General features: G+C 44.7%; 1 protein-coding gene across 2 annotated transcripts in view; it reads right to left on the bottom strand.

Annotated features, from left to right (window-relative positions):
- SLC27A6 (solute carrier family 27 member 6) overlaps positions 1-23,859 on the bottom strand; it is a 71,677-nt gene that overhangs the window by 27,334 nt on the left and 20,484 nt on the right. For both annotated transcript variants that reach the window (XM_073625082.1, XM_073625073.1), the window contains exon 5: positions 10,468-10,592. In XM_073625082.1, the coding sequence (XP_073481183.1) occupies positions 10,468-10,592 (125 nt within the window). The remainder of the gene's footprint in view (positions 1-10,467; positions 10,593-23,859) is intronic.

Raw genomic sequence — 23,859 nt, 5'->3', positions numbered from 1 at the left:
GCAAGTCTCGTTCCAGGAATCAGGTTGGCTCCTATCAGGATGTCAGGAGAACCACAATCCATATGCCAAAAGTGAGCTGTGCAGCAGGGAGCTGCGACTAAAGCGTAGAGAGCCAAGTATCCAGGAGAGCTGGACAACACAGTCAGAGAGACTAGTAAGAGGTACAGCATGGTATTGCAGTTGAAGCTGAGTAAGCTTATGAACCAGGTGACGTGTTTATATTCTGCTGAAGGTGGAGAAGATCCCCTGCATGGGAAACTATGTTGGACTGTTGTTTTGTTTTCTGCCGTTTTAATAAAAGTTGGGTACTCATGTACCACAAGAGCCAACTACCCCATGTCATAATACACAAAATGTTTTAAGAGGGATAGTGGGTATGGTGCTGCCCTTAAACATGTGTGTGTTATGAAAAGTGCTGCATGCTATGTGCAACCAATTTAAACTAAAAAAACAAACTCACTGATCCTGATAGTGATTAGTGTAAAGCCATATAATACATACACATTGACCTCATGTTACATACAGTAAGTTATATGTTGGTGACAAAGTGTTAATAGAAAATACACACAATCTCTGCAATAGTGAATAAACACTCAATACATTTTTTTATGGGTGAAGAAGACCATTCCATAAATGGTTAGATACTGATGTGTGGATCAGTCCATATTAATAAAATCAAATTCAATGGAATCAAAAATAATAGTGACAGATGCTCTTTATCCGTGCTGGTAATGAATCAGTGCAGGTGTTCCACTCTGTGCTCCCCCTAAGCTTCCACAATCACGCTTCTAACGTCATGGTGTCACTTCCTGTTTTGGTCCATGGAGCGCACAAGCGTCCCGGACTTCCTACTTTTGATTTATCAACCGAATGCAAGTGCATGTCCAAATGTTTTTATGAAATAATTGGTAAAATATTATTGCACTATGGGATGTTATTTCTCTTCTACATATTACTGAGAAAAAAGGGACTAACTGCTTGAAGGAGCAAAGGAGTATACCAAGCGTGGGTCTGTGTCCTACCATAGAACAGTACAGGCTGTAAATGCTAAATACCCCCTTGAGGGGAGAGCTCTCCGGTGATTGTGGAAGCTTAGGGGGAGCACGGAGTGGAACACCTGCACTGATTCATTACCAGCACAGATAAAGAGCACCTGTCACGATTATTTTTGATTCCATTGAATTTGATTTTATCAATATGGACTGATCCACACATCAGTATCTAACCACTTATGGACTGGTCTTTTTCACCATAAAAAATTATTGTGAGTTAGTTTATTCATTTTTGCAGAGATTGTATGTATTTTTAATAAACACTTGCCATTTTATCACCAGCATATAAAACGGTATATAACATGAGGTCAATGTGTATGGCTTAACACTAATAACTTCATCAGCATTAGTGAGTTTGTTTTTTTAGTTTAAATTTGGTTGCACATAGCACAGTTTTCATAACACACACACACATTTAAGAGCAGTGCCATACCCACTATCCCTCTTAATCCTTCATATTAGACCCTACCTAGGTAGTGGTTTCAGTGGAGGCAGCAGCCCTCATATTATCACACTATCTGCCATCAGCGTGGAAAATCTCTACCCATTTTTTCTATACTCAAAATGTTTTGCCTATTTTTAAATGAATGGGTTGTTTTACAAGGTGACGGTTTTCATATACTTTAGGTTCACTTGTTAATTAGTTATTTTGTTGTGTTTACAATACAAAAATGATGGTTCATTGGCATTTTGTAATACAATGTATTATTCTGCTGATATTTTTCAACATTGTACCATCTAATGCCCCGTACACACGATCGAAAATTCCGCCAGCAAAAGTCTGATGTGAGCTTTTGTTCGGAAATTCCGATTGTGTGTATGCTCCATTGAACTTTTGCTGGCAGAATTTCCGCCAGCAAAAGATTGAGAGCTGGTGAAAAGGGGTCTGATCAGCTGGTGTTGGTAACCGTTTTATTGTTCCTTCAGTTTTCAAAACCATCTGCAAGGTTATTCTAAGCCTTCATAAGTTTAACACATTTCCTAATGAAAAGAAATCAGCTATTAGCAAATTTGAGCTCTGATAAACGTGATTTTTCTGTGAATGACTATCTATTTCACACGCCCCTAGCATACATATCTGTGAGAGCAGAAGCATAGCTCACTGAGCGGGAGTTAGCGACATTCCTGAATATGTGGCAATATTCTATATTACTAGCAGAAGGCAACAAAGATAGGCTTTCAGTAAAGGCAGCTGGCAGAAAACAGACACCTACATATTTTGTCCAGCCTAACTGGGTTCAAATTCTTTCAGACTGTGTTTTAGATGTTTTGCAGAAAATCTGTATCGTACAGAAAATCGTTTGATTCGCAATAATAATGTTTATCAAAATAGCACATACATTTTACAAAAAAAAACAAAGATACCCTTTAGAATTCTATCATGCCTTCACCCTAAAATTGACAGTATTTCTGCCAGATTCATGTACCTGCCAGAGTGGACAGAGCCTATTTGGAACAGAGAGACTAATTCCCCATCTAAACCGCCTTGCTTTTGGCTGACCGGGTTCACCAGTGGGCAGATCCATAGCGGCTATTCAGTCTTATAGCATTTTTCTTAATCCGCCCACTACCACTACCAATAAGAAACAAGCAGACCTGATGGGAAACTAGTATCTTGTTCGCAATTAGGCTCTACCCACCCAACAGGCTATGCACCATTGGGTCTCTACTGTGAACTTTTAATTTTCCGAATATGGGCATTGCCATATTTTGTACTGATATCTCTAGTATCTTGGCAGACAGCTGAATGGGGCTGGGCATAGAGCCCTGTGCAGGAAGCTTGTCTATATTCCCATTGCACATCTTGGAAATAGGGCTCGTCGGTAGCGGGTGCTGCAGTGACTACCAGCCGGATACCGTACACATAACATATCAATGCACATTTTCGCTAGCACACCATGTATCTTCAAATGTTGTTAATGTGATGCCCAACGAAGGGGTCCTTTGCGGTTCTGAAACATGTTCTTTTGTGATGTGATCTTTCTGTAATAAAAGCTTTGGACAACATTTGAAGATCCATGGTGTGCTAGAGAATATGTACATTGATCTGTGCAGGAAGCGGTCACATTCATGACAGCTTCCTAGCATGGACATGCCCCACTTTGAGCACTGGTGTACCTCTGGTCCTAATTACCACCAGTTTCCAAATCTGTAAACTGGCGGCTATTCTTTAGGAATCTGTCAATGCTATAGCAACTGGTTCCTTAAGTGGCTGTAGTAAGAACTGCCTGTGTTGGTAATGCTATTTAACAACTGGAGCAAATACTTCAACAGTACAAACAAATGGCCACTGCCCTCACCTATAACTGGCCTTTGGGGGCAAACTAAACCCCTGTTTTTAATGCATATGGTTAGACTGGACAATTCAGTTGCGTTGAACTGGGAATTTCTGTGGTTTTGTTTTGCATGCGTTGCCCATGTGCTCCTTGCTGCAAAGGCCAGTTATAGGTGAGGGCAGTGGCCATTTGTTTGTACTGTTAAAATACTGGTGAGGGGATGTGCTGGACACCTTTGCTGCCGTGGTGCTATATGCTGGGTGTCCAGTCCCCCCCCCCCCGTGCCTTTAAGGGTGGGTGGGCTCCCTCCATGCTCACCTGCCCTCTGCCTATCCATTATAATTAATGTACTTTCACTGTGAAAGCTCTCAAAATTTAGAGTTTGGACTACAGAAAATACTGGGGTGCCTTGACGGGGCTTTGTAGCTTACGCATGTATTTGCAAATGTGTACAAACTAAACCCCTGTTTTTAAACACATACTGATAGACACAATTCAGTTGGTTAGCAGACTGGTCAGTAAGTTGAGCCAGGAATTTCTTTGGTTTTGTTTTGGAGCAAATACTTGCCTTAAAGGGGTTCTAAACCCTCGCCGTTTTTCACCTTAATGCATTCTATGCACACTCATCTTCCCCCCATGTCCCTACCAGCCAGGCTACATGCTTGGATTAAGGGTCTTTGGTTTAATTTGGTGTGCAGTCCCCTTAATTTCTGTACCAGATCAGTCTTGTATAAATTTTGTGGGGGACCTCCAAAAAAAAAAAAAAAAGCGCATGAGATACCCTCCCAAAATCCATACCAGACTCAAAATGGTCTACCGTGAATTCTGGGGGAGGGGGGAGCATACGCAATTTTTTTTTTTTTATTCTTGCTGTAAGATGTGCTACAGAAAAAGTGACATTTACAAAAAAAAAAAAGAGGACATGTTGAAATTGGCAGCAAATTAAACTTCAGCACATAGTGCCCAAAGATCTCCCAAAATACATAGCAGACTTACTGATGGTCACTGACTGGCATCACTGCACTGATAATCTGCGCACTGATGATCAGTGCCCCGATTACCTGTACAGGTTGTCCCCTGCGCGGAGATGCCGCTGATCGGCTCACATCTCCTCACACTCTGTCAGTGTGAGGCGAGGAAAGACGATAAACGGCACTTCCGTGTTTATATGTGATTGGCTGTGATTGGACACAGTCAATCACATGGGTAAAGAGCCATGCCCCCCCCCCCCCCCACGGGTGCGCAAGAGCGGTGACACTGGGGCAACATCATACAATGTCGTCCCAGAATGAGAGGGGATACCGCCCACCATAATTTTACTATACGGCGGGCAGGAGGTGGTTAAAGCATATCCAATCTAAAAAAAATATGATATGCAGCATCTTATCGATCTTCAGCTGTGGTGGTTGCATTCTTCTTTAGTGATCTGGCCAGTAATACACTTCCTGCGTTAGGCTGGCCACTTCTGCCGTGCAGAAATTGATCGTTTGATCGACTTCTGTCAAAGGAGAAAACTTTTGGAAAACTTTTCTCAATCAGTGGCTGCAGCTGCTGATCAGTGTTTTCTGACACGGGGGGGGGGGGGTTTGGGGAAATCCTCCCACAAATGAGGTGGATAGAGGAATCTGTTTTGCTTTTCCATCAGGCCAGTGGATGAATGAAAAGAACAACAGAAACAAAAAAACAACGACTGCAACAGCCAACTTTAGGGTGTTTATACTCCACTGTATTTAGGGAGGAGCAAGATAGCCATCCTGGTTCCACACTGTGGATAGGGTAGTGTTAAATGGACTGCTAGATGTAAAAATGACTTTACCCAAGTGATTGCCAAAATTAACCTAACTCCAGCTAATGTTTTCTAAGCAGTTACATCAACTGGCTTTATTTCCTCGTGGGATAGCGACAGCTGGCGCCTGACGGGTAGATCGAGATTAGCCAGCATGCAGAGTAGCGCAGGGAGCTTCTGTAGTAGTAAGTTCTCTCTCTCGTGTCATCACGCTGTTCCCCGGCGGCCCCTCCTCTCTTCTCGTCTATACCAATTGGCTTGTACGATCATCTGGTATAGACAAGAAGAGAGGAGGGGCCGCCGGGGAACAGCGTGATGACACGAGAGAGAACTTATTACTACAGAAGATCCCTGCGCTACTCTGCATGCTGGCTAGTAAGATCTCACAATGTGCCCTGATGATGTTTCCCCCCGATGTGCTATGTGCCCCATCATGTGCCCCGATGTGCTATGTGCCCCATCATGTTTCCCCCGATGTGCTATGTGCCCCATCATGTTTCCCCCGATGTGCTATGTGCCCCATCATGTTTCCCCCGATGTGCTATGTGCCCCATCATGTTTCCCCCGATGTGCTATGTGCCCCATCATGTGCCCCGATGTGCTATGTGCCCCATCATGTTTCCCCCGATGTGCTATGTGCCCCATCATGTGCCCTGATGTGCCACGTGCCCTAATGTGCCATGTAGCCTGATGTGCCCTAATGTGCTATGCGCCCTGATGTGCCCCGATGTGCCACGTGCCCTAATGTGCCATGTAGCCTGATGTGCCCTAATGTGCCCTGATGTGCCCCATCATGTGCCCTGAGGTGCCATAATATGCCCTGATGTGCCATGTGCCCCGTGCCCTAATGTGCCATGTGGCCTGATGTGCCCCGTGCCCTGATGTGCTATGTGCCCCATAATGTGCCCCATCATGTGCCCTGATGTGCCATGTGCCCCGTGCCCTGATGTGCCCTGTGCCTTGATGTACCATGGGGCCTGATGTGCCCCATGCCCTGATGTGCCCCATGCCCTGATGTGCACCATAATGTGCCCCATCATGTGCCCTGATGTGCCATAATGTGCCCTGATGTGCCATAATGTGCCCTTATGTGCCCTGTGCCCTGATGTGCCATGTGGCCTGATGTGCCCCATGCCCTGATGTGCCATGTGCCCTGATGTGCCATAATGTGCCCTGATGTGCCATGTGCCCTGATGTGCCCCGTGCCCTGACGTGCCCCGTGCCCTGACGTGCCCCGTGCCCTGACGTGCCCGTGCCCTGATGTGCAATGTGCCCCGATGTACCCCGTGCCCCGATGTTCCCCGTGCCCCGATGTGCCACGTGCCCTGATGTGCTATGTGCCCTGATGCTCCCTGATGTGCCTTGTGCCCCGATGTGCTTTGCCCCGATGTCCTGTGCCCTGATGTGCCCTGATGTCCTGTGCCCCGGTGTGCTGTGCCTCAATGTCATGTGCTCTGATGTTCTGTGTCCTGATGTGCTATACCCTGATGTACTGTGCCCTGATGTGTTGTGCCCTATTAGCTGATGTGCTGGACTCTGTACCCTGATGTGCTGTGCAGTGTACCCTGATATGTTGTGCCCTGTACGCTGATGTGCTGGGCACTGTACCCTGATATGTTGTGCCCTGTACGCTGATGTGCTGGGCACTGTACCCTGATATGTTGTGCCCTGTATGCTGATGTGCTGGGCACTGTACCCTGATATGTTGTGCCCTGTACGCTGATGTATTGGGCACTGTACCCTGATATGTTGTGCCCTGTACGCTGATGTACTGGGCACTGTACCCTGATATGTTGTGCCCTGTACGCTGATGTGCTGGGCACTGTACCCTGATATGTTGTGCCCTGTACGTTGATGTGCTGGGCACTGTACCCTGATATGTTGTGCCCTGTACGCTGATGTACTGGGCTCTGTACCCTGATGTGCTGTGCCCTGATGTGCTGTGCCCTGATGTGCCCTGATGTGCCTTGTGCCCTGATGTGCCTGGCTCTGTACCCTGATGTGGCCTGATGTACCGTGCCCTGATGTGTTGTGCCCTGGGCCAGTCTGGATGAAGTCCAGGGCCAGATTTTTGTCCCAGTCCAGCCCTGGATAACGGTTTTAACTAAATGAACAATATTGCAAAAATCCCTGTCAGTGTTAAATGGTTTGTCTCATCTTTCAAACTTTCATTTTTGTTGGACACATTGAGCTGTTAAAAAAAGTTGAAAAATAACAGACTTACTGGCAAGATCAAATTAGAAAAATAAAGGACTGCCGTTTTAATGCCAATGTAAGACTGCATCATATATGTCATTTTTGATTTTGCCCACAGTTCCATTTTTATACCTGGACTGACTGGTTCCTCTGGGCAACATGAAAAAAAAAAAAAACATTTTTATAGCATATACTTTTCTTCCTCTAGATATTGTGGTCTACAAAAAAACTAAATATTGAATAGAAGAGCCTATGCAGTTAACAGTCATATTCTTGGGATTCTTAAATGTCCTCTGTAGCCAGGTGCTTGGCTAGAGACAAAGTGATTGCTGTGGTGCTCTCTGTGCTTCCAATGAACTTCAGCTGAATGGGTTAAAAATTACCTAGCCTCCATCTACCAGGGGGAGCTGACAAGCAGAAGGAGCTCAAGTGAGTGGTGGGTTGGCAACATTGAATCATGGGAAATGAAGTTTGGAAAATAAACTTTAATATGGCAGTCTATGGATGATTGGACTACAATTCAATTCCCAATGTGAGTGGGGTATAAAGAGAGGGCTGTATTTTTTACAGGCTTAATACAGGGAGGCTCTCTTTTCTATGAGGAGACTGGGGTGTGCAAAAAACTGCTCCTGCATGCACATCAATCTGCAGCCATGTGCTGAGGACCGGAGTTGAGTCGCTCCAGGCAGATCCAGAAGTGAGCTGAAGCGAACAGCGAGACCCTTGTTGCTGTATCTCGGACTGGTGAGAGGACACTGCTGCCATGAACCTGTTGCTGCTAGCAGAGAATTAGCACATAGGGACTGGCCATCTAACTAGCAGCATTATTTACTGCATGCAGACTTTACTGGGACTGTACTCATGTGCACCACTAAAGCCTGAGCCTCAATACTAGCCGGCTGAAGAACTAGGGTTAAAGAGCTCATGATATTTCCTCCCTCAGGTGCCACTTCCCCCGATTTCCCTGTCAAGATCAACGGCTCAACTATCAACCCATCTCGCCACACCAAGGTCCTAGGTGTAATCCTGGACTCTGAACTAACCTTTCGACCCCACATTCTATCACTATCCAAAGCTTGCCGCCTCAGTCTTCGCAACATCTCCAAGATACGCCCCTTCCTAACCAATGACACCACAAAGCTTCTAATACACTCCCTGGTCATCTCCCGTCTCGACTACTGCAACTCCCTCCTCATTGGTTTACCTCTAAATAGGCTATCCCCACTTCAGTCGATCATGAATGCTGCTGCCAGGCTCATCCACCACACAAACCACTCAGCGTCTGCCACACCCCTCTGCCAATCTCTCCATTGGCTGCCACTCAGTCACCGAATTAAATTCAAGATACTAACTATAACTTACAAAGCCATCCACAACCTGGCCCCCAGCTACATCTCTAACCTAGTCACAAAATACCAACCTAATCGTTCTCTTTGCTCCTCCCAAGACCTCCTGCTCTCAAACTCCCTTGTCACCTCATCCCATGCTCGCCTTCAGGACTTCTCCAGAGCCTCCCCCATCCTCTGGAATGCTCTACCCCAATCCGTCCGATTTTCTCCTACTTTATCCACTTTCAGACGATCCCTGAAACACATCTCTTCAGAGAAGCCTATCTGGCCCCCACCTAACAACTGTACATTTATCTTCTCAATCAGCACATCACCCATAGTTATTACCTTTTGTATCTCTTGACCTTCCCTCTTAGATTGTAAGCTCTAAGGAGCAGGGCCCTCTGATTCCTACTGTATCAAATTGTATTGTATTTGTACTGTTTACCCTCAAGTTGTAAAGCGCTACGTAAACTGTTGGCGCTATATAAATACTGTATAATAATAATAATAATAATAATAATAATAATAAAGACTACTCACTCAGATAGCTGCTTCACAAGAACTTTGCATACAGTATTATTCATAGTAAGAGGTACCTCTTTAGGTAGTTTTAAATTTCATTGCTGCCATTCATAAAGAGTACACTCTAAAGTGGATATAGCCTACTCTTAACAGAGGAGTTATCGCAGTATTGATTATGATTCGGTTACTGTTTTCTATTGCCATTACTTATTGCTGATTTTGTGGATTACCAGGTTTACTATATTTTAGCTGCATAGAACTCCATTCAATGCTGCCATACCCTAGTGAACATATTTTCTAGCGAACTGGGATTGACCTATTCCTTTACTTGCTCATTTATGAGCATGCTGCTATTTACTGCAACCTGTGACATTTTATTGGGTTAATTTACTGCCAACGTGTCTGATGTTTGCTTTTTTATACTGAACCTATGTGCAAGGGTATTTATATTTGCGTTTCCAGTGGCAGAGCAGTGCAGTATCCATTTGCTTAATCTGGTTTGTCAGTGGGATTGAGGTTGTTCTTAGAGTCCAGGCAGAAGGACAGAGAACCCAATCTACCAAGCGGCTCTTGCATGGGTAGCGCTATGCCTCTGACTACCCCTGTCTTCAACATGTAATTTTTGAAGGAAAGAAGTTGGCATTTCTGCCTACTCCCTTGAAATGCAGAATAAGCAACTAAAGATCAACCTAATCTTTAAAAGACTGTTTGACAGGGATCTAAAATCAGTGGCAGCTGGTGTTGTTTTTTTTTTTTTTTTTTTTTTTTTTTTTAGGGGGAGCGGCAAACAACCACCCATCCCCCCTCCTGAGCGTCATTTTGGCCTTTTTAGACTTTGGTAATACTTCTATATTGCATGTTTTTAGGCGTTTTAAGAGTATTATCATCATCATCATCACGTTAAACACTTTTTTTTAGCATTTTTGCATATGAATACACGCATTTTAGAAGCACATTTCATGCCTTTTAAATATTATATGAATACATATGTATTCAAGCTTCAGACAGTTTTTGTTTTAGCCAGCCAATGAAAAACACTAGAGGGAGGAGACCAGTTTTTACAGGCTAAAAAAAGCCTGAAAAACAGTTCCCATTCAAGTTTGTGTGGCCAAAATGCCCAATTCTGTCACAAAAGTAGCTCATGTAACTTTGGTTTGTCAAGCTACATAATGCTCGGGTGTGAATGGAGCCTATGGGAGGAATAGATGTTAAAGTTCATTTCTAAGTACAGTATATCATTTCTAAATTTATCTTATTGCGCTGTTCTATTTTTGTAGCTAGTACACACGCACATTTCAACTTACCACAGGCTGTTTACATAAGTAGCGGCAGAGTTCACCAATGTACTGGAACACTGTAACATTGTTCTTTTTGCAGTCGATCCAAAACTGACTTGCTGAAAACTTCTTCCTTAGTACACATGTTGCACCTGCATAAAATATTTAAACATCATACATTTAAAATTGCAATCATCATCAAGTGAACATCATATGTTTAAAAGCAAGAGAATATTGCCAACAGAACAGTGCTCATGACTTTATATTTTTTAAAGTGAACCTGTTCTTCGTGCAGGATATACAGTGTCTCACAAGCCGGTCTAGGGGGGCGGGACCTTGTTACATCGCCGAACACAGACCCAGCTCCATGACACACAGCGGGAGATGCCTGCTGTGTGTGTAAGCCTTCATCCATGGTGAGTCTGTATTGATGGGCACAGTGAGGCTGCATTTATTGGCACCGTAAAGCTGCATTTGATGGGCATAGTGAGGCTGCAACAATGGGCACAGTGAGACTGCAACAATGGGCACCATAAAGCTGCATTTGATGGGCACAGTGAGGCTGCACTGATGGGTACCGATATGCTTTATGTTATTATTGTTAAAGTTGTTGGTAATATTTATTTTTGGAACTTCATTCTGCATAAAACATTTAACAGTGTCATTTCATGAGATAATTTATGAGGGCGTGTTTAGGGGCAGACTTAGGGGCGGGGCAGGGGAGGCGTTGGGTGGGGCAACTGGTGCCGAGTAACTCTTAAAGTGGTGTTCCAGCCGAAATTATACTTTTTAAATAAAAATACCCCTATAATACACAAGCTTAATGTATTCTAGTAAAGTTAGTCTGTAAACTAAGATCTGTTTTGTTAGTTTATAGCAGTAGTTTGTTATTTTATAAACTTACAGCAGGCCGTGGCCATCTTAAGTCTGGGCATCTGAAGCCAGACTGTATTTCTTCCTGGATCTCATCCTTGCGGATCTCGCACATGCTCAGTGCAGCACAAGCAGTGTAATAGGTTTTAGGTCAGGTTTCCATAGCAACGGCAGTGTCAGAGGAAGTTGCCGCCCCTTCCTAGAAGGCATTGCAAACAGGAAATGATGCGATGGGCCGCGGCCAGGGAGGAGGAAGTGAAAAATTAATACAGCAGATATACAGTAAGTGCTGAGAATTTTTTTTTTAAATATCCAATTCGTTTACAGTGCACAGTTTAGTGAGGGATGCTGAAGAGTTGTAAAAGTGGGTGGAACTCCACTTTAAGGCCTGGCTAGTGGCTCAGGACTTGACATTTTGAGCCCTGCTGTAGTTCAAAGTCAATAGTTAATGGTGGTTAATGGTCGTTACTGCAGCAGCTTGTACTTTTTTCCTGATGCTCTCCTACTCCTCTGTTTGCTGGCAAGAAGGAGAAGAAGCTGTATGTGAGCTTTAGGTTGTGACTAAGACTAGACCCACACTATTGAAGGTAGGAGAAGGTGTGTAAATCACATGCATTCCCCCACCAGTAGCAAAAACACGCTGCTGTTTATCAGATGCAGGGAGGTGCCATTAATTTTTACTGGCATCCCCATGCATTTGAAAATGTTGCACATTTTCCTGTTTGCAAAAACACATAGCACCAAGTGTTTCCATGCATATTCTGCAGGTGTAGCAACCCATTTGGGCTGCTGTGACTGCGCAAATACAGCTGTGGGCAACTACATAATTGTGAGCCTAGCCTTAGATCTTACACAGGGTTTAGAATTGATTCTCTACACCCTAATGTGACAGAGCTGGAAGCACAGGTTTTGTTTTGTTGACATTTTTGTTTTCTGGATAAACAGAGCAGTGGGGAAACAAACAAAAAAAAAGATTTTTGACTCATCAGTAATATCTTTTTCTTGAACTACAGCACTGAACACAATCTTTAGTTGTTACACAGCTACCTTCAGATGACTGTACACTGGGAAAAAAAGAAAGCTGTTGGAACATTCCCTATATAACCCCTCCCTCTCCCTGCTAGCCTCCGTTGTGTAGCAAGCAATAGGAAGATTATGGGGACAGAAGAAAGGTCCTATGTCCCACACTGCACTCCAAGAAACAGATTTTACCGATAGGTCAAAAATCCTATTTTCTTAGTTGAACCTTGTGGGACACAGGATTTTTGGTCATTACCATGGTACATCCCAGTCAATATAAGATCCTCACACCTGTGCAAACTGAAATAATGAGTGAAAAAAAAAAAATTGTATAGAAAAAATGTATAGAAAATATTGAGAGCTGCTCTATACAAGACTAAAATCTAAAGATCAATGTTTCTGACAAAATACATTGGACGGGACTCCTGAGACACGTCACTGCCAGTGTTTGGAGCGCAGGTGAAACCCAAACCAGCATTTTCACTTTAATTTTCAACGCCTAAGCAATTTTACTTGATGCAAGTGCATTGTTTATTGAAGTCCCAGAATCACCCTTAGCTGGTTTGAAGGGTTATGTCATATCAAGAGAGTATGTTCTTGCCTTAGATTTGAAACTGGAAGACTGAAAGGGACAAAAATAACCTTTCCTAACTTCACGAGTAGAAGTCCTACTTGTGGAGGCACCCCCTGTAATCTCTTTCAAGTGCTTATCCATGGAGGTACCAAACAGGCATTTGCAGGCATTTGCATTTGGATGGAGAAAAGACTCTTCCTAGATCTGTAATGAAGTGTGTCAGCCGAGCCATTCACGAAGTAGTGGAACGCTGAGGTAAACGGTCTGACTGTGTACTGAGGCATCTGTTGATGGAACTAGGATCTCTGGTAATGCGTTTAGTCCAAACAGCGGTGGTCTGGTAGACAGCCAAAAGAACTAACTGCAGGTTGCATGTTGGGGCTTTAAAGGGGTTGTTAATATTTTTATTTTTTTTTAAATAACAAACATGTTATACTTACCTTCTCTGTGCAAGGGTTTTGCACAGAGCAGCCCCGATCCTCCTCTTCTGGGGTCCCGCAGTGGCACTGAGAGCCAATGGCTCCTGCTGCTATCAGTCTATCCAATGAGGACCCAAGACAGTGGCTGGAGCTGCTGTGCTAGTCCCCGTCGCTGGAACAATCGGGTTCAGGCAAGTAAAAGGGGGGCTTTGGGGGGCTACTGCACTACAGAAGGGTTTTTCACCTTAATGCAGACATGTCCAAAGTCTCTCTCTCTCTCATCTTTTGTGGCCCCCAACGAATCCCTGAATGTCGCAGGAGCCACAAAAGATATATACGCCGATTCCTGCTGTCTCTAAGTGGAAGGAGGGGGTGGGCGCCGCCGGATTACACAGAACAGCAATCTCCTGTGTACCCGGCGATCAGTCACACATAGTCCCAGCTCCTGGCCCAGGATTGGACCACTGTTCTGTCTATCACAGGCGGGACTGTGTGTGACTGATTGCCGGGTACACAGGAGATTGTGACACTGTGTAATCTGGCCCCGACGAGGCTGCAGATGAGCAAGGATGTGCAGGCAGCATTAATGGACAATGGAAAGGCTGCTGATGGGCACTGTGCAGACTGCATGCATTTTCAAAGGAGAGGCTGCTGATGGGCACTGTGCAGGCTGCATTAAATTTGCAATGGAGAGGCTGCTGATGGGCACTGTGCAGGCTGCATTAAATTTGCAATGGAGAGGCTGCGGATGGGCACTGTGCAGGCCGCATTCATTTGCAATGAAGAGGCTGCTGATGGGCACTGTGCAGGCTACATTAATTTGCAATGGATAGGTTGCTGATGGGCACTGTGCAGGCTGCATTAAATTTGCAATGGTGAGGCTGCTGATGGGCAATGTGCAGGCTGCATTAATTTGCAATGGTGAAGCTGCTGATGGGCAATGTGCAGGCTGCATTAATTTGCAATGGTGAGGCTACAGATGGGCAATGGAGAGGCTGCTGATGGGCAATGTACAGGCTGCATTAATTGGCCATGGTGAAGCCGCAGATGTGCAGCCTGCATTAATGGGAAATGGAGAGGCTGCTGATGGGCACTGATCAGGCTGCATTGATAGACTGTGACCCTTATTTTGCTTCAAAGTTCTTGAAGTAAAAAAGTTTTTCTCCAAAACTTACCTCTTAAAATGAAGGTGTGTGTTATATGCCGATAAATACGGTATATCCAAATAACACGCCCAAGCTCATCCTTAGTCCTGAGCGGCACTCAGAGATTTGTTGGGGGCCACAAAAGTTTATTATATATATATATATATATATATATATATATATATATATATATATATATATATATATATATATATAGTTTCTATGTTGTATTTCCAAGTGTTAATATATTCAGCTTAGCTAGTCTAACTATGGGGTTGATTTAGTAAAGGCAAATCGACTGTGCACTACAAGTGCACTTGAAAGTGCAGTCACTGTAGATCTGAGGGAGACATGCAAGGAAAATAAAAAAAATTCAAGTTAGACTTACCGGTAACTTGTTTTCCAATAGGCTTTCAGGACAGCACCCGGAAAGATCATGGCTCCACCTCCCACAGGAAACACCTCACCAATTAAGTCTTTAATAGGAGGCCTCCACGTTGCTTCCATCAGTCGTTTGTAGAGAACCTCCAGCCGCAGCTGCAACACATAAGCGACAGTTACATCATAGTATTACAGCAACATAATAAAAAGGAGGGTTACTGCTGTCCTGAAAGTCTACTGGAAAACAAGTTACCGGTAAGTCTAACTTGAATTTTTCCAAAACATCTTTCAGGACAGCACCCGAGAGGATTATCGAGACTTACTCCATTAAGGGTGGGACAACAGCCTGCAAAACTTTCCTTCCGAAAGCCTGGTCCCCAGCCGTAATGAGGTCTAACCTATAATGACGGGCAAAGGTCGTCAAACTTGTCCAAGTAGCTGCCTTACAGATTTGTTCGGGGGTGGCACCAGCTTTTTCTGCCCAACCCACCGCCAAAGCTCTTGTAGAATGAGCCCGGATACTCACTGGACACTCTTGGCCTGTAAGGAAACATCCAGGGTATGGAATTCTTTTTTCTTCTTACCCGATGGATTAGAACAAAATGTAGCAAGTATTATCTCCTGTGTTCGATTCTGGACCGAAGCGACCTTCGGTAAAAAATTAGGATCCGTCTTCAGAGCAATTTGGTCTGAAAAAATGGAAAAAAATGGCTCCCTAATTGATAAGGCTTGCAGCTCACTGACTCTTCGAGCTGTTGTAATAGCCACTAAAAAAAAAACTGTTTTCAAAGTAACTAATTTCAGGGAGGCTAAATTAATGGGTTTGAAAGGTTCCATGGTCAGGGCCTGTAGAACAACTGATAAGTCCCATACTGGACAACTTTTGATCACCACTGGTCTAGACCGGGTGAGAGCTTTAAAGAATCTGATCACTAAGGGTTCTGATGAAATAGATTTTTCCAAAAATACCCCCAGTGCGGCAACTTGAACCTTGAGGGTGCTGACCTCTAGGCCCTTGTCGGCTCCATCTTGCAGGAATTCCAGAATAGAGGAAATCTGTTTTAATGATCTGCCGGATGCTGTGCACCAGGGATTGAAGACTTTCCAGACTTTATTGCTCTGGTAACCTTTCTGCTAGATAGGAGGGTAGTAACCAATCTATCCGAGAAACCTTTTCTCCTCAAGAGCTGCTCTTCAGAAGCCAAGCTGTGAGTTTTAGCTTTGCTACTTCCTGGTGAAGCAGGGGACCTTGTAACAGCAGGTCTTATCTCAACGGAAGGTGCCAATACGGTTTTAGCATCTGTAGAAGTGATGAAAACCAAGGCCTTTTGGGCCAGAAGGGAGTGATGAGGATTACGGTCGTATCCTCTTTCTGGATTTTTGTTTTGACCTGAGGGATAAGCTGAAACGGGGGGAAAGTGTAGTAGAGGTGAAATTTCCAACTGTGCGCCAGAGCATCTACTCCCAGTGATGACTTGTTCCTGTTCAGGGAGAAGAAGCGAGACACTTGTGAATTTTCCTGAGTCGCAAAGAGATCCATTCTTGGCCGCCCCCATTTCTTCACAAATCACAGGGAAGACATCTGGATTCAATGGCCACTCCGCTTAGAATACTTGATTCCTGCTGAGGAAGTCCGCTACCCTGTTTATAGTTCCCTTTAAATGGACCGCGGACAAGTATAGAGTATGGAGCTCTGCCCAACTTAGAATGCCTCTTGCTGGGTCCTGCAGAACTCTGCTTCTGGTTCCCCCCTGTCTGTTTATGTAGGCCACCGCTGTGGCGTTGTCTGACAGGATACGAGTATGCTGTCCCTGGACTTCTTCTGCAAAGGTCAGTAAGGTCATTTCTATTGCCTTTAGTTCCCTCCAGTTTGAGGACCTCAGTGCTTCTCTTGTGGACAACGAGCCCTGAGCCCTCCAACTGCTTATGTGAGCCCCCCAACCCCAGGAGCTGGCATCAGTTGTTAACCTTACCTGGGTTGGGAAGGACCATAACAGGCCTTCTGAATATCTTGTCTGGTTCTTCCACCACCAGAGACTCCTTTTTACCCTGGCGGGGATCTTCACTAGTGAATCCAGTGAATCTTGTTGGAGATCCCAGGTTTTTAACAAAAAAAACTTTGCAGAGGTCTGAAATGGAGCTTTGCCCACTGAACTGCCGGTATGGAAGAGGTCTGGGTTCCCAACGCTGACATGATCTTCCTGATGGACAGAAGCTGACTGGACTGTAACAGTGACACCACTTCCACCAACTTTTTCTGTTTTTCTTCTGGAAGAAACATTTTTTGCTCCAAAGAGTTGATACAGAAACCCAGGAATAACACTTCCTGTGAGGGAATCAGATTTGACTTTTGGAGGTTTAAGATCCACCCTATGGATTCTAGGTGAACACGGGCTCTGACCAAGTTTTCCTGAAGACCTTCTCTGGTTTGAGCAAAAAACAGCATGTCGTCCAGATAAGGAATCACTGAGATTTCTTCTAGGCGCAGAGGTGCCAATGCTTCCACCATTATTTTCGTGAACACCCTTGGAGATGATGACAGACTAAATGGGAGTGCTCTGAATTGCAGATGTACCACCTTCTTCCCTTCTTTCAGTGCTAACCTCAGACATTTTTAGGATCTGGCGGCAATAGGAATGTGTGTATTGATGCCATGTAGCACCCTTGATTCAGGAGGTTTTTTACTGAGAAAATGGAATCCATCCGAAATCTTCTGTACTCTACTGATTTGTTCAGCATTTTGATATTTAGGATGAGGCAGAACTTTCCTGAAGGTTTCTGAACAAGGAATACATGTGAGTAGAAACCCTGGAAGGATCCCCCTGTTGGGACCGGAACAATGACTCCCTGAGATTTCAGTTCCTGAATTAGGAACTTCATGGCGAAAGCCTTGACCAGATTCCTTGGGACGTTTGTCACCCAAGAATCTTTTTGGAGGTTCTTCCGTGAATTCTATCACGTATCCCTGGGAGAGCATATTCACAATAAACTGGTTTGAAGTAATGGCTCTCCACTGAGGAAAAAACGCCTGGAGTCTTCCTTCGACCTTGAGGGTGAAGTCATTGCGGTTTTCCGGAGGTCGTAGGAGGATTGAAGAGCACTCCACTCCTACCTTTGGGCTTCAGGGAAGACCATGGCTTCCTCTTGCTCTGCGTTTTTCCTTCCTGCTGCCCTTTTTGAGGCTGAAAAAAAACACTTACGGGTCTGTACCTGTTTCTTCTTGACTGGAAGTGATTTCTTTTTATCAGCCGTACGGTCAAGAATGGACTCTAGCTCCGAACCGAACAGCAAATCTCCTGCAAAGGGAATGCTACACAATCTGTTTTTAGATGTTTTTAGAATTCCCTGGCCAAGTTTTCAGCCACAAAGCCCTCCTAGCAGAGTTCGTTAAAGCTGCTGACCTGGCTGACATGCGAATGCTGAAGCATCCGCAATGTATGATATTGCTGCTGACAAAGTTGTAAAGGAGTCCAAAATCTCCTGTTTTGGGGAAACCGCGGTAACATGGGCTTTCAGCTGGTTAACCCAGTGTTCTAAGTTCCTTGCAACACAAGTTGTTGCCATTGCAGTTTTAGATTGTCCATCACTGATTGCCAGGTTCTTTTAAGAAGCAGGTCCATCCTTTTATCCATGGGCCCCTTCAGCGTGCCCATATCCTCAAAGGCGAGGTCCGTAGACTTTGAGACCTGGGAACAGGCAGAATCCAATTTTGGAACCTTGTTCCAGATAGAGTCAGGATTTTCCTCAAATGGAAGTCTTCTCTTGTGAGCTCGGGAAAATATTGGCTTTTTCTCAGGTTCCAGCCACTCTTTTTTCAAATCATATCTGTGAATATTGAATGGACTGGAAAAGAACGTCCTTTTGAATCTCCCAAACCAGCGTACATGCGTCTTTTCCTCTTCTATCCCCAAAGTAGCATGCATTACTTTCAGGAGTCCTCCAACCTCTTCTAGCGACATTTTGTACTTAGAAGTGGCATCTGCTTCATTTTCCTCATCTGAAACGAGGGAAGTGGATTCTTGGGAAGTGTCCTGGGATATTGGACCCCCTATTAGTATTTGAGAGCCGCCTTGGGGTTCTGAAGATGGCTGCGGAACCCTGGGATCCCCTGAGGGACCTGGTTCCTCTCTAAGGTTTGACCTAAAAGCTTGAAAGGTGGCACGGAGCTCATCCTTAATGGTTGTAACCAAATCGCCACAAATGGAAGGAGACTCCTCCCTGACTAGATTTGCAATGCAATCTGCACAAAGCGTGTGCCCAGCAAGCCACCACCTAAGGTCCCCTGTTGCTAGGCAGATATGCTAACCACTAGCCACTGCAACAAACATTCCCAGGGAGATGGGCGGTGGGGGGAGGGGGGAAAGGGTGAGTGAAACAGCCACAGGATAAAACGGCCCAGAGTAACAGAGGACACAGTCCCTTACCTTGGCCTTGCTGGTGCCTTGGCTTGCCCCCTTATCCGCTGCATCGCTGTCCATAGCTGCACTGGGGACGCGTGGTGAAGAACGCCGGTTCCAGATTAAAAAACGCAGCCACGCCGACCCGGAACTTAAGGCACCAGGTGACCCTGCCCTCTCCCCCTGCGCTTGCGGACAAAAATTACGCCACATGCCGACCTGGAAGTACTGCCCCTTCCTTTACAGGATGCAGCCGAGGCTCTCCTTGGCCACCAGAACAATGGCAGCTGCTACGTTCACCATCCCGCTGTGTAGGCGTCAGCGGGAAACAAAAAACAGCAACTGCCCGTCTGAAGTAAAAAAGGGGGACAGCACTGCCAGTCCGTGCAGGCTCTCCCCGAGCACAGAAGAGGGAGAGGGAGCCCACGGGACCGTCCAACAGGAGGCAAGTGGGAGGATTACTCTCCCAGCAAAAAAAGACTTACAGATAAGAACCTCGTGTCTCCCAGGAAAACCCTGAGAGATCATGGCTCCCACCAGAGGTGTTCCTCCAGCTGGAGGAAACACAAAAAACTGATGAAAGCAACATGGAGGCCTCCTATTAAAGACTTAATTGATGAGGTGTTTCCTGTGGGAGGAGGAGCCATGATCTCTCCAGGTGCTGTCCTGAAAGACGTTTTGGAAAACAGCATTTTTGCTTGCACATGATTGGATGACAGTAATCAGCAGAGCTTTCCCCCCATTTCAGATCTTCCCCTCAGATCTACAGCAAGTGCATTTGCAGTACACAGTATATTTGCCTTTAGTAAATCAACCTCCCTGTTTTTTACAGCCATTTATAATAGGTTGTCAATTTATGCAGAGTTTTACATACTCTACATTCACAAACTAAGGTCCCTATTTCACTTGCATGCATAGATACACATACTAAGGCTAACTGGGAATGGGCAGCACTGTGAGTCACCCATTCTCTGTCAGTATAAAACATGGAGCTTATTAACATGAAAAAAGCGTGAGAGTGAAGACATCAGCTGTGTAGTGATGCTCCTTCCATGTACAGTAAGCATACTGTTAGTGGGCTAGTGACCAAGCAGCATTGTTTAATTGCAGTGGAAAAAAGCAAAGTCAGTGATCGGATCACGCTGCTTGCCAGAGGCATCAGGATTGAATGAAAAGGAAAAAAAAAAAATATTAGCAGGTAAATGATTACCGAAATAAGTAGCCACGTATTGAGCAGTTTGTCTGGAGTTTAGTTTGATCTGATTATTATTGACTACATTTTGTGCAAAATTCAAACTAATGTTTAAAGTAAATGGGCGCATTGAGGCATAAAATTGTTTTCAGTACACATTTACATTAATATTTTCTTTACCTTTGAATGAAAACAAATTTTTGTTGGGAAGTGGACTAATCATTGGCCCAAGTGCATGCAAGTAAAAAAAGTTTCTCCTGTTCATCCTGGAGCAGGAGCATTTATGGGACTGTAAGTGCTGGTTCACACTACAGTGACTTGGGATCCGACTTGTCAGACCTCAAGTTGCCCCAAGTCGCTGGACATAAGAAATTCAATTGATGTGAATGAGAGCCGTCTTAATGTACACTACTGAAGTTGCTCCGACTTCAGAAAATGTTCCTGTACTACTTCAAGGCGACGTCTAGGCAACTTGTACCCATAGATTTCAATGGAAGTTGCCTCCAAGTCAGATCTCCATCTATATTGAAGTGACTTTACAGGAAAAAGAAAATAATTTACCCAGGTACTTCCCACGTTTACCCAGGCAACCCCCTCCCTCCCACAGAGCTGATTATTCTGTGATTGGCCTCAGCCAAAAGATGCCTCTCCTGGAGGCAACTTTAAGTCGCGTTGAAGTCACGCTGAAGTCGCCTCCAAATCGCCTTTCAAAGTCACACTGTAAGTCGGGTTGCCCCTGTGTGAACCGAGCCTAAAAGTCTTGGGGTAAGCTTGGCAACCCTTACAAAACAAACATTGTAGCAAGCAATGTGGTCCTAACACGGGTGTCTTAGAAGGTGTGATTAAATAGTGTCAGACATTACATGCCATAGTCACAGTATGACTTAAAGGACAAATGTGCTTTGAAAACATATTAGCCCTTTTAATAGAACAAGGAACACCAAGCAACATTACAAATATAATCCCTCACCTCTGCGCTTTCCTTTCCCTTTTTGAAAGTTGCCATTACCAGCCCAGGTCAATGTAAGCAGTGCTTTGTCTACATTCAGTTCTCTGCCTGTCCACATTGATTAATGACCCAGTAAAGATGGGAGCTACTTGTTTGTTTGATGTCTTTAGTGCTTGGAGACAAAACTGTATGATTTGTCTACTATACTGTGCTCCAAACACTAGACAAAGGTCACAAACCGCTCAAAGAAATGTCTACACTGACCTGCACCTGTAATGACAGTTCTTCTAGAATAGGGAAAGAAATGCAGGTGAATTAAATATTAAAAAGTTGTTTGTTCTCTTTGGATACAATTATAATAATGCATGTGTTCTAAAACCATTATCATTTAATGGAAACCTACACTGAGCGACATATGAAGGTTGCAATTAGTGACCCCTGTGTGAAACTACTAGCTGCCAAGCTTTCAATGGCTTCAGTAATTACTTAAGCTGAATATACATTAGTAGATTTTTGAACAAAAATTAGTAAGAAGATTTGTATGAAAAATTCTCAGTACATTCAATGGCTTGACAAATGTCTGAAAATGTTCAAAATGCTGTTTGTTTTTAACAATTGATTTTTGAATGAATGTAATTTCCTGAACAAAACCCACATTCCCGGTTAGAAAAACATTAAAGAAAAATTTTCCATCCTGCTCCTTCATATTTTGTCATCATCGGGGTCAAAAATGATCATTGGTTTCACTTGGGTAACGATTAGAAAATCGAATGAATGTTCTTAAAGTGGAGTTCCACGTGTTTTTTCGTTTATTAAAAGTCAGCAGCTACAAAAAGTGTAGCTGCTCATTTTTAATAAACAGACAATCATCTGTCCCACTGTCCAGCAATGCGGCCACCCAGAGCATAGCAACTGTGGGCACCCGGCCATGACAGCTTTCGGTTTCACGGTCGGGGGCGCACTGCGCATGTGCGAGTCACGCTGCGCTCTGCTAGCAGCCAGGCAATCTTCTGGGACCTGTGACGTGTCCCAGAAGATTGCAGAGAGGGGGGGCACCGAGGGGGAGAGGAGTCGCCGCCTAGGCAGCCAAGAGCAGTGAGGAGGAAGTAAGACAGGAAGTCCCACTCTAAACTAGGTGCCCACTCCCCCCCCCCCCAAAAAAGGACATACCAAATGTGGCATGTCAGGGAGCGAGGAGTGCTTAAAGTGGACATTCCACTCTTGGGTGGAACTCTGCTTTAAAACTAAAAATTTTGTTTGAGGAACTATTTGTGTATACCCAGTTTAAGAGTGCATTCATGCTTGGCAATGCACCTGCTCAGCAATAACATGCGAGAACCCCAGTGGGGTTCCTGCAGCTGCCTGTCTGCATCCAGGGCCAATCATGTGAATGTTATGGCTGCATGAGCGATTACATGCCATATCGGCAAGATTGGCTGCAGGAGGCAGCAGCCTTCCATTGCTTTCAATGGGGCTGCCTCATGCAGCTCATCGCAGGAACCTATGCTGGGGTCCTTGTGTGAATTAGTCACAGACCTGAAACAAGTAACCTCCATATAAAATGGGATTTACATATCTGCATGTATTCCAGATTAAACATTCAGAAGAAAACTGAAGCTACTGGATTAGCTGAATTAAAGGTTAGCAGCCCTCATATCCCACTCACTCTTTGCTTTATGCTTGCACTCACAATTTCCATTAGAATCTTGGTCATATGAATTATTGTGCCCCCACAGGTGAGATTTTGCCCAACCCTTATCTGGCCAACAACCGTTACTTTGACAGAAGTAAAGAGAAATCTCTATAAGGGGGTACACACAGTAAAGTAAAAAGTTGCAGAGGTTCTAATCCTTCCTAATTTCACAGGGAAAAAAATGTTCCTGTGTCCCTAATGGAATTTGTCCTCATGTCATGTTCCAAGGCCCCTTTCACACATGTGGATTGATTTTCAAGGGGACCCGATCAGACCATCCACTGCCCTCTATGGAGCAGTGGATGTAAATGGACATGTGTGTCTACATCCATCTGCATTCGATCTGCTCCCCTAAAAACAGACAGATGGAAAATGCATTCCCCATCTGTCTAGTGCAAGGGTCCAAACTTTTTAAACAAATGGCAAGTTTATGGTCCTTCAGACTTCAGGGGGAGCCAGACTGTGGCCAGTTGGAGTAAACAATGCCTGGTTTTAGTAGGGGGAATAGTGTCCCATCATTGCCATCAGTGGGAGGAATCGTGCCCCAGCATTGCCATCAGTGGGAGGAATAGTGCCCCATCATTGCCGACAGTGGGAGGAATAGTGCCCCAGTATTGCCGACAGTGGGAGGAATAGCGCCCCATCATTGCCGACAGTGGGAGGAATAGCGCCCCATCATTGCCGACAGTGGGAGGAATAGCGCCCCATCATTGCCGACAGTGGGAGGAATAGCGCCCCATCATTGCCGACAGTGGGAGGAATAGCGCCCCATCATT

Source organism: Aquarana catesbeiana, linkage group LG01, assembly GCF_042186555.1.
Source record: "Aquarana catesbeiana isolate 2022-GZ linkage group LG01, ASM4218655v1, whole genome shotgun sequence".
Taxonomy (NCBI): domain Eukaryota; kingdom Metazoa; phylum Chordata; class Amphibia; order Anura; family Ranidae; genus Aquarana; species Aquarana catesbeiana.
This window is presented reverse-complemented; position numbering and strand designations above follow the sequence as displayed.